General features: G+C 47.8%; 1 protein-coding gene across 1 annotated transcript; it reads left to right on the top strand.

Moving 5' to 3' along the window:
- The first annotated feature begins 5705 nt into the window (after nt 1-5705).
- On the top strand, nt 5706-8498 carry SMIM24 (small integral membrane protein 24). The gene is made up of 4 exons (XM_043977186.1): nt 5706-5902; nt 6115-6223; nt 6564-6629; nt 8124-8498. Exons 1-4 carry the CDS (start codon nt 5836-5838, stop codon nt 8230-8232), a joined length of 351 nt encoding a protein of 116 aa, XP_043833121.1. The 5' UTR covers nt 5706-5835; the 3' UTR covers nt 8233-8498.
- The last annotated feature ends 2501 nt before the right edge of the window (nt 8499-10999 follow it).

The raw sequence follows: 10999 nt of genomic DNA, 5'->3' as shown, positions 1-10999 counted from the left end.
CACTGAATATCTGATCCCGTGGCCTCTGTGCCCCACCACCCTCTTCCTGTCCTATCCTCCCACCCTTCCTCACAGTAATCTCTTTCACAATCCTCTTAGTCCCTAAGACCCTTAATGCTTCCGCTGCCCGCCCTTGGGGGTTACTCCAGCACTGCCGGCCTTTTGGGCACCATGCCCCACATCCTGGCAGGCAGAGAGTGGCCTCCCCCTATGAGACCACCTTGCTGAAGGGTCGGAATGGTGGCGGGCTGGGGCCCTCGGCGCCTGCTGGAAGAGGAGGCTGAGGACCAAACAAGAGAACCACCCCTTTTTGAGGACTACCGACCACCTGCCCTAGATACTGTGCGCCTGCCTAAGTATGTTCTGTACCTGCTGCTTGCTGCCCTCATCGTCGTAGCTGTGGCCTATGCTATTGTTGGGCACCTCATCAAAGACCTCATGCATGACCTGGCTGGTGAGTGCTGGGGGCCGACCTCCTCCAGGAACCCCTCCTGAAAGCAAAACCGAAGCTGTTCCTACAGAGGCCCTCCAACTTCCCTCCCCAGGGCAGGGCTCCGATGATGAGGGGAATGGAGCTGACCAATGCCTCTTCTGGAGCCTTGGGGCAGCGGGTATTGATGGGTTGAAGGGGACAGCTCTGCCTTCAGGCATCTCCCCACCTCAGCCTCCCCAGGTCAGGGCTCATTTGTGAGTGTGATGGAGGTCACCTGGGGCAGATAGCTTATGGTATAGCGGTTGTCAGTTGTTTCAAGTGTGATAATCCTTTTTTAATTTCTAAAAAACGCAGAACCCCATATTTTAAGGTCTGCACTATTGAGAACATATATAACAAAAAAAATACTATTAGTTTAGGAATGCTTTTAAGTGAATTTTCATATTAATCACAATTTTACATATATATATATATATATATATATATATATATATATATAAACATTTGATCAAAAGTAATGCTTGTTTTCAAGATCTGTTATTGGTCTGCAGAAGGTGCAAAGAAATTAACATTCGTTTTCGAGTCCAGAGCCCCAAATTTAAATCCTGGTTCCTCAGCTTACTGACTTTCTAACACCAAGAATTTAGAGTTAGGGTTAGTGTGACACTTTCTCAGCTTCTGTTTCTTTAGTTGTAAGATAATATTTTCACTCTGCCTCAGCGAGGGTCAATGGGAGACAATATATATATAAGGCACTTTGTAAATAGGTGGGCACAAGGTGAATGTTGGGAACAGAGAGAGAAGAAACTGATGAGGTGGACCTGGAAGGGTTCCTTCCCTGTCCTCCATCTTTTGGAGACTCATGAGGGTGGGGGGGATGAAGGGGGACTACAGCCAGAAATGTGATTTTCCCTAACTCCCTTTCTCAGAGGGAGACCCTCAGCCACAGACCTAGGCTTGGGTCCTGGGTCTGTGGCTGAGCTTGGGCATATTCCCTACTTTCTCTTGGTGTCTGCAGCTGGAAAATGGGGGTCCTTCTCCTTGCCCCTATCTGTCTCCCAGGCTCTTGGGGAACGTGGGAGGAGAAGCTCGAGAGGAGGAAGGAGTTTGCCTTATCTATTCTGTGTGCAGATTGGGCCTTTGGGCCGAAGCCAGACCAGCCAGAGTCCCCGAGGGAGCTGCCCAAGAGCCTGGAGGGTGAAGACCTAGAAGAGCTGGATCTGGAGCTGACCCTGACCTGGCGAGGGGAAGAGCTGACCGTCTCCCCAGAGGACGCCCCAGCTGGGGACAGGGAGGTCCAGGAGCCCCCCTGCTGGCCTCCCCGTCCTGCTCCTCGACGCCCCTCCATCATCACCTTCCAAGAGCCAGCGTCCCACCGAAGGCTTGAGTAGAGAGAGCCAGGAATGGAGGGGCCTCCCTGATTCCCTGGGGCTCAGCAGGGGCATGAGGTTGACAAACAGCTAAGGCTGCCGGAAGGGCCCTGGGTCAGTTAGTACTAAACGGGAGGAAAGAGGAGGAAATCTCACAGGAACTGCATTGTCCTGAGATCCCCCCTTCTACCAAGCGGTATCTGGACCGAGTTTGTGGGAATTGAACTCCGTTCTACCGCTGGCCTGACAAAAATCATAAAATCTCAGCTGGAAGGGACCCCAGCGATCAATCATCTAGTCCACCTAACCGAACCAGGAAGACCCTCACTCGAAGTGTTCCCCAATCCACACTGGGCTGCAAAGCAGCCTCAGCATCTGAATTCTCTGTGCAGGCTGCCCTGTGAAGCCTGAAGGGTGACCAGGGCCTTTGCCCACAGACAAGGAGGGAGCAGGCAGGAAGAAACCCAGCACACAGAGGGGAGGGAAGGGAAGGCTGCTGTTTTACGTGTAAGGCTTTGAGGGAGGTAGGGCCTCCAGCAGCCAAGACCTGTGGACTAGCAACAATTTGCTCGAGGCAGATGAGGATGACTGGGAAACAGTGCCCTGTGGCATCCCCAAGTGGTCATTCTGTCTCTGCTTAGAGGGATAGGACTGGCTGTGTTTTCCATGGATCTATGGCTCTGATTTTTCTTCTTTTTGGTCCAGACCTGTGATCTCATGTGGTGGAAATTCTACTAATGGCAATTGGCAGCTGATCTGTAACTTAACAGTCTTAGTTACCTGAGACACCAAGAGAACAGCCCATGGTCCACACAACTTCCCGAATGGAAGGCACACCGCCTCCCACAGCAGCTCTGATTGTTAAAAAGTCTGTCCTCACATTGAGCTGAAATTTGCCTCCTTGCACCTTCTCCCTGGTTGACTTGAGTTCTGTGTTCTGGGTCGAAGCTTAGTGAATCATGCCTCTTTTATAAATGACAACCCCTCAGAGGTCCGATGACTGTTATAAATCCCAAAGTAGAAAACACTGCCGAGGAGGAAAGCCCTGTCTCCCAAATCCGAATGTTCCTTCAGATCTCAGTTTTTGTGCTTCCTTCACTCCCTACCAGTATTCTAGCCTATCTCCAGCAGTGGTGATCTGAGCAACAGAAGCCTCTGCTTTTGGTACCGAGGTAGGGTGGAAAGAGTTGCATTTGGGCATGGGAAGGGGAGAGGGAATGGCAGGACAATTGTCAGCGTTTCAGATCTTCTGGATTGGGAGTCCTGAATTCGAATCTTGGATCTGGTGTTTACTAGCTGTGTCACCTTGGGCAAGTCAGTGCCTCAGTTTCTCCTTATGTAAAATGGAGTTGGACTTGGTGATTTCTCAGGTTTCTATTTAGCTCTAATCTTTTGAACTTGTGATCATCCTGGACTTGAAGAACTCCCTGAGGATGGTCTCTCCTCTTGCCTCTCCTATAGAACAGCCAAGCATAGGACTGGGCCCACAGCACAGCTTAGTCAAGACTTACTAAACTGATGGATTGAGGCAGTTGGGCTGCTGGGCTAATTTCATCTCTGCTACTAACTTGCTTTGCAATCTTCGGGAAATCCCTTATCCTTTCTGGTCCTCAGTTTTCCTTTCCTGTCAAATGAGAATAATGATTCCTGTGCTGCCAACCTGCTAGGACTCTTGAGAGACGGCATGGTGTTGTGAAAGTGTGTCGACTGGACTTTGAGTCAGAAGACCTAGGCTGCATGCTGACCTTGACAGCGTGTGAAATGAAAGGGATGGCTTAGCCTCTCTGATCATGTTTCTTCTATAAAATGGGGACAGTAATTCCTGAACTATCTACCTCAAAGGATGTTTGTGGGGAAAACATGCATTGTCAAATAGAAATGTGAGTTATTAGATAAGCTAATGGGTATGAAGTACTTTGGACAGTATAAAACAATCTAGATATGGGTTTGTGTTTTTTCTCCCCATCCTCCAGGGAATATCCGTACCCATCCCCTATCTCTCCATATTCCTCCCCCACCCGCATGCCTCCTTGGTTCTCAACTTTGGAAGGGCTGAAGGGGGGTGGGGTGCTGTAGGAGAACGGAAAGGAAGGAGGAGAGAGATCGACTACTTAACACCTTGACCTTCAAACCACGTGCCAGGGCTATGGCTTCTCCCATGGAAGCTAGGGTGGGGTCCATCTCCACCCAGGGTAGGGCCAAGGCTAATGGGCTAATAGTTGACTCAGAGGATCACAGGATTTTGAGCTGAGAAAGACTTCTAAGATCATCTAGCCCAATTCTTCTTCTTCTTCTTCTTCTTCTTCTTCTTCTTCTTCTTCTTCTTCTTCCTTTTCTTCCTCTTCTTTCTTCTTCTTCCTCTTCTCCTCCTCCTCCTTTTGTCTTTGACTACTACTACTACTACTACTACTACTACTACTACTACTACTACTACTACTACTACTACTACACATTTTTGTTTAAAGTTTTGAGTTCCAAATTTTATCCCTCCTTCCCTTCCTCCCCTCCCCGCTCCTGAGGCAGTAAGCAATCAGATATAGGTTATACATATGCAATGTAAAACATTCCCATATTAGTCATTTTGTAGAAGAAAACGAATTCCCTCTTCCAGAGAATGAAAATGAAATTGGGAGAGGTGAAGTGATTTGCCCTATATCAGAGCCAGAAATTAAACCTAAGATTTGCTTTACCACTGATTTGTTGTGTGACCTTGACCTTGGGCAAATCAGTTTCCCTCCCTGAGCTTCACTTTCCTCTTGATCCTGTGATCTTTTAGGTCTTCTTAATAATCCATGACTCCAAATCTAATACTTTTTCCAGGCCTCCCCTGGCTCATCTCTACTCCCATCCTCTTCCGGGGCTGCATAGTGTGGGTGCTGGTCCTTCAGGAGACACCTTTTACAAGACTAAGGTTGAATTCCTTGCTCCTCCAACAGACTGTTCCGTCTCTTTCTTGGAGCAGGGGCACATTTAACTTCATTCCCTGCCCTCCCACTCACACGTGGGGGCCCCTCATCAGAGGCATGGTCTCCTGTATATATGGGCACTGATTTTCTAATGGTTGACAAAAGCATCTACTTTCTCTGCTTATTGATGTATTTTTGTTTTCTCCTGGAATAGTTGTAGAGGGGAGACTGAGTCTCCACTCCAAGCTGGGGAAATGGCTGTGAAGGTCCATTGGCATCCATTGGCATGGGGCCAGGCCAAGGGAAGGGCTGAGAGTTTCCCCACAGCTCATCAGAAGAGGAGCCTAAGCTGATGAAATGTTTGCACACAGAAGGTCCCTAAGTCTCAGGGCGGGGAGGGAAATCTTTTCTTGAGGACTGGGACTCTCTCAGGGTACCAGAGACTACCCTATTCTGAGTGGGCTTTGTTCACCTTGACTGCTCTAAGTCCCTGCCAGGGGCTGGAGTCCAAACTATCCCCGTTTGGCCTTTGGTGAAGCCATCCATGGCTTCTTGGAGGACCTCAGCCACTTATGAGTAGGGATAATGGATTCTCACTTCCGGAGAATGGGGCTGAGTTAATTGTTACCTAAGTCCAGAGTCTCTCTTACCCCCCCACTTTTTCCTGGCTCCCCTCCTGTTAACCCTTTGTGTGTGGGTAGAGGGTGGCACATCAGAACTGGAGGTCCCCGGGCACAGTCTGGCAAAGCCCTGCCAATGTGGGAAAGACTGACAAGGTGATAGGGCAATGGTCAACTGAGAATGAAGAGACTCATTCTTTGGTTACCCTGGAGCCGGGTCACTTAGGACCTCAAAGGCCACAGAGGGTTAAAAGGGAAGAAAGGTGTGTCCCCTGAGCAGCGGGTAGGTGTGAGTGAGAAGTGGAGCCTTCAAAGTTCAATAAATGATCGCTCTCCTCCCAGCACTCCACTCCGCCCTCCCCCCCCCCCAACCTCTGCCCCTTCCATATTAGCTTATCTGGGTGGGGCATTTCAGAGCCATCTCCCAAGCTCCCTTCTGCAGCAGTCAGTACACACTGCGGACTCAAGGACCCTGGACAGACTGACCAGACACAGCTCTTGGCCCCATGGAGCTCCAGGAGACCATCTTCGTGCTCTTTGCACTGTCACTGTCATCGGTGGATGCCCAGGAAGGTGGGAGATCGAGGATGGGCTTTGGGGAACAACCTGGTACCCTGCCTTGGCTTTGGGGCTCAGTCTTCCTATTTTCCCATGGAGAAATGGGTCTTTTGGAAGAAGGAGAAGACAGGGAGAGGGAAAGGGGGGATTGTCCCAGGGCTTGGCACTGAACCCCTCATCCTATCACTGAAACTCAACATCTCTCTTTCTCACCCCATCCTTGGCAGTGATTGAGAGGAGGCTGGAGCCATGGCTGGTGGGTCTGACGGCTGTTGTGGGCTTCCTCTTCATTGTCTTTGTCCTAATGCTGGCCAACCGGTTGTGGTGTAAGAAGAGGTGAGAAACCTTTATCCTTGGGCCTGGGGTTACCTCCCAGCTCCCTCTGTTCTTCCCCATGGCTACCCTCCCTCTTCCAGACCTGGCCAGAGGGCCAGGCCATATTTACCACAAACTCCCTGGGTATGACCTTGACCATATCACTTCCTCATCTGGTAACTCAATGGCTTTATCTGTGAAATGAGGCAATTGGGACTTCATCTCCAGGTTCTAAGTCTGTGGAATACTAGGGACTGAGTCTTAGCCTGAGGAAGTACCCATGGTGTGTGGGGTGGGATGGGGGTGAGGTTGGGGGGGCAAGGGGGCCAAGGAAAATCCCCTGATTCCCTTTTCTCTCCAGGAACAATGAAGAGGAGTCTGGAGAGGCCGAAGCAACTGTGAGCCCCTATGAAAACATTCTAATGAGGTAAAGTGTGCATTTGTATCTTTGTGTATGCACACAAGTGTCCATGTGTTGGAGGTGTTCGCTTACTTCTGTGAAGCAATATGGTATAGTCTAAAAATGTTTATTATTATTATTAAAAAGAGAAAAGATATAGAAAAGTCTAAAGAGAACCCAGACTTGGAATCAGGAGACCTGGACTTGAGTCCTGGATCTGATGCCAATATGTGTCTCTCAGCCTCAGTTTCCTCACCTGTAAAATAGAGATAATAACCTATTTGAATGAATAGCCTCAGGGTGGTTGTGAGGAAAGGACTGTGACCACCTGGAAGTGGTGGGGATGGGAGCTGTTACTGCTACATGTTCTGGGTGAGCAGTTGTAGACCTGTGTGTCCCTATGTGCACATCTGTGTAGACAGATGTACTCATTAGTTGCATTGTATGCATGCCTGTGTTTTGTGGGGTTAGAATCATGTGTGTGAGGGAGCATAGTCTGTAGAGAACAGGCCTTGAAGTTAGGAAGGCCTGAATTCAGGTCCAGCCTCCAACAGATACTACTACCTTACTCACAGACAAGTCACTTAACGAGGGGTCACAGTGAATAGAGCACTGGGCCTAGAGTCAGGAAGACCTGAGTTCAAATCTAGCCTCAGGAGCTTACTAGCTGTATGACCCTGGACAAGTCATTTATACTCTGCCTGCCTCCCAGGGTTGTTGTCAGGATCAAATGAGATAATAATTGTAAAGCACTTAGCACAGTGCCTGGCACATAGTAAGCTCTATATAAATGTATATCATCGTCACTATTCCCTCAATGCCTAAAACAATTCAGCTTTTTAAGTTATAGAGGAGCTGTCAATGGCCTTTGGAGTGAAGCACAGGCAAGTTTTCATAGCAGGAGTTCCTCACACTAATGAGATTACATGCCCACCACACCCTAGTTGTGTGTGCACATGGGTGAGATGGTGTGTTCTGTGTGTGTCCATGAGCTGTGTATGACCCCCAATATCCTTTACTGTACTTTCTAATGGTTTGGACAAGGAGGTGGAGGGAGAGAGAAGTGAGCCTGAGAAAAAGCGTGGAGGTGGGAATAAGCTGAGTTTGTGGAGAAAAGAGACACCGGGAGAGGGAAGAAGCCAATCTAGCTGGGGTGGAGAGGTTGTGTAGGGGAGCAAGAGTGACAAGAGTGGAGAAGGAGCTTGGAGCCAGACTGTGGAGGCCCCGTATGTCAGGCTAGAGTTTAGACTTTTTTCCCATGGACTCTGGGAGCCATGAAAGGTTGTGGCCTCTGGATGAGGATAACCTCTCCGCTTTCCCTCTTCTCTACTTTGTCCAGAAGCTTCTCCTACCATTTTCCCTCCCTCTTGCCTCCTCCCAAGAGGTAACCTGACTTCTTAGGACACTTTATCCCACCAAGTGGGACAAGGGTATCTTCACTGGCCTGGTCAGGAGGTTCCTGGTTCCCATCTCCCTTCCTTCAAATAGGCTGGCATTGAGATCTGGTCATCCTTTCTCTAGGAAAGAATCTGAATCACCAAAGGAGGAGAAAGGCCACACCAATGAAGCCTTGGAATCAGATGAAAAGACCCCTGACTCCAGTGATGCTAAGAAATTTACTTCCTTGTGAGGGAGGCTCTCTCACCATGGATCTCACCTCGGGTGGATGCCCTGATTTCTTTACGTTTGTCTCCCCAATTCCATCTCCGGCTTTTGGGGCCCAAGGAACGACTTGAACTGTAATAAAAGAATCCTGTTAATCCTAGGCCCTATTCCTCCTCTTCTCTCTCAGTGGGATGCATGGAGGAAGCAGGGCTGTGATTCCACCCTCTTCTCTTCCCTCCCCCTGCCCCTGCAGATTAGTTTACAAATAAAGGGTTATTTATGGAAAATCCATCCCCTTTGCTGGGCAGTGATGGCTGATTCTTCTCTAAGTGGAACATGAGATCATAGATACACAAGGGGTCTCAGAGGTCATCTGGTTCTACCCCCTCCTTTTCCAGACAAGAGGATCCTGGGATGAGACCCAGAAGACCTAGGTTTGAGTGCTAATGAGGCAGCTAGGTTGTGCAGTGGATAGAAATGCTGGGCCTGGAGTCAAGAAGATTTGAGTTCAAATCCAACCTCAGACACTTGCTGGCTGTGTGACCTTAGACAAATCACTTAACTGCTGCCTGCCTCAGTTTCCTCATCCGTAAAATGGGATAATAACAGCACCCACCTCTCACGGTTATTATGAGAACCAAATGCAATGATGATTGTAAAGCACTTAGCCCAGTGCCTGATGGTAAGCGTTATATAAATGTTCGATATTATTTATTACTGACCATGTGACCATTTGAAAGTTAACTTTTCTCTGAGCTTCAGTTTACTCATCTGGAAAATGAATGGTTGACCTGGATCAAAGCTTTTTAAACCATGGGGTCACGTAACAGCGTGGGGGTCAAAAACAATTTGGCAACAGTCAAAGGTTATTTTATATACCGATGTAGCTGGGATCTCGTAAAAATTTTGCAGGGGAAAAGGGGGTCGAAAGTGGAAAAAGTTTAAGAAGCCTTAACCTAGATGATGTCTTAAGTCGCATCCTGTTCCCCCTGCCCTCTCCAATAACCGCCTGAGTCGCTTCTACACCCTAATTTCATTTTGCCACCAACTGCTCCCTCCTCCCCATTTGCTTAGTGGTCCTGTGGCTAGATATGCCACCAGTTAGGCACGATGCTAAGAGGATCCTTCTCCCTACCTGGTCTCTGTCCTGGGAGACAAGACTCAGACATAGGAAAGAACCCAAAAGCCTCACACTCATGGGCCTTTTTATGGAGAAAGGAAGAAGTGCAAAGTCTGAATTATAAGATTTTTCTCCCCCAGGAACTGCAGCTGCATTGATTTCAAAACCATAGGAGAGCAGCCTGTCCTATGTTGCTAAGTAGGGGGTCTGCTTTAATGAATAACAAATGCTTGTCAGGACAAGTCACATCCCCTCTCTGTAACTCAGTTTCCTCCTTTTGTCTGGGCACAGCTTTTCTGGGCAAGTATGAAGATGGGAGAACCGAGGGAAGAGATCAGAATGCCTTTTTCAAATAGAAACTATTATCACCACCCATTGTTTCTATTTATTTATTTATTTTATTTTTGGTGAGGCAATTGGGATTAAGTGACTTGCCCAGGGTCACACAGCTAGTAGTGTTATGTGTCTGAGGCTGGATTTGTTTTTTGTTTTGTTTTGATTTTTTTTCAGGGCAATGGGGGTTAAGTGACTTGCCCAGGATCACACAGCTAGTAAGTGTCAAGTGTTTGAGGTCGGATTTGAACTCAGGTACTCCTGAATCCAGGACCAGTGCTTTATCCACTGCGCCACCTAGCTGCCCCCTGAGGTCGGATTTGAACTCAGGTCCTCCTGAATCCAAGGCTGGTGCTCTATCCACTGCACCACCTAGCTGTCCCATCCACCATTGTTTCTATGTAAAAAAGGCATTAATGAAGTATCCACAAGTGTTTGGTACTTCCCTCTCTACCCTCCACCACCACTGCCCACATTTTATTTACACTGTTATTACAGCTTCATGTCCCTGGACTTTGAATCCATTTGGTTGTTGTTGTTTATCCTTCGTTCTGATATCAGGGTGATGCCATGACTTGCCCTGAATTGGATTTAAGTGATTGAGGGCTGTGCAAGGTCAGCAACCTCACTCTCTCCTCCAGAGCCATGTGGGTCCAGTGGCAAGATATCTATCAAGATGACTAAAGATGGCTCTGGATGTTTAAGGCAATTGGGGTTAAGTGACTTGCCCACGGTCACACAGCTAGTGTCTGAGAAGAGATTTGAACTCAAGTTCTCTTGACTCCACTGCACCACCTAGCTGCTCCAAATCCATTAGTAGAACAGTGGTTTCACATCCAAATAGAAACAAATCTCTGCAGGCTGCTTAGAAAATCACAAATTAACATTATCTATGTTGCATTGTATTTTTATTTACTTTGTTAAAACACTTCCTTACTGCATTTTAATCTGATTCTGGCCACACTTGGGAGTTTATCAATGCTTGCTGCAGGGGCAGATGGTGAATTTGACACTTCTGTTTGTATCACCTATTTTCTTCCAGGTTCTAAGCATAACATGTCCTAGGTTTTCTTTTTTCTTTTTCTTTTCTTTTTTTTTTTGGTGGTGGTGGTGGGGAACCAAACCTGTTGTTATCTATATCTTGTATTGTAATGGAAAAAACCCTGGGCTAGAAATGAGGAGACCTAATGGTTCTGATGGATCCAACAATAGATCACTTTTCTTGTTTATCCTTTTTTTCGCAGCTCAAAATTTTTAGTCTTTAAATAAATAAGTTAGCCCCTTAGAAATTGGGGAGTATCAAAAAAGAAATAGGGGCGGCTAGGTGGCCCAGTGGATA

Source organism: Dromiciops gliroides, chromosome 1 (genome assembly GCF_019393635.1).
Source record: "Dromiciops gliroides isolate mDroGli1 chromosome 1, mDroGli1.pri, whole genome shotgun sequence".
In the NCBI taxonomy this organism is placed as follows: Eukaryota; Metazoa; Chordata; class Mammalia; order Microbiotheria; family Microbiotheriidae; genus Dromiciops; species Dromiciops gliroides.
Note: the sequence above shows the minus strand (reverse complement) of the source record. Positions and strands in the feature narration are given on the sequence as shown.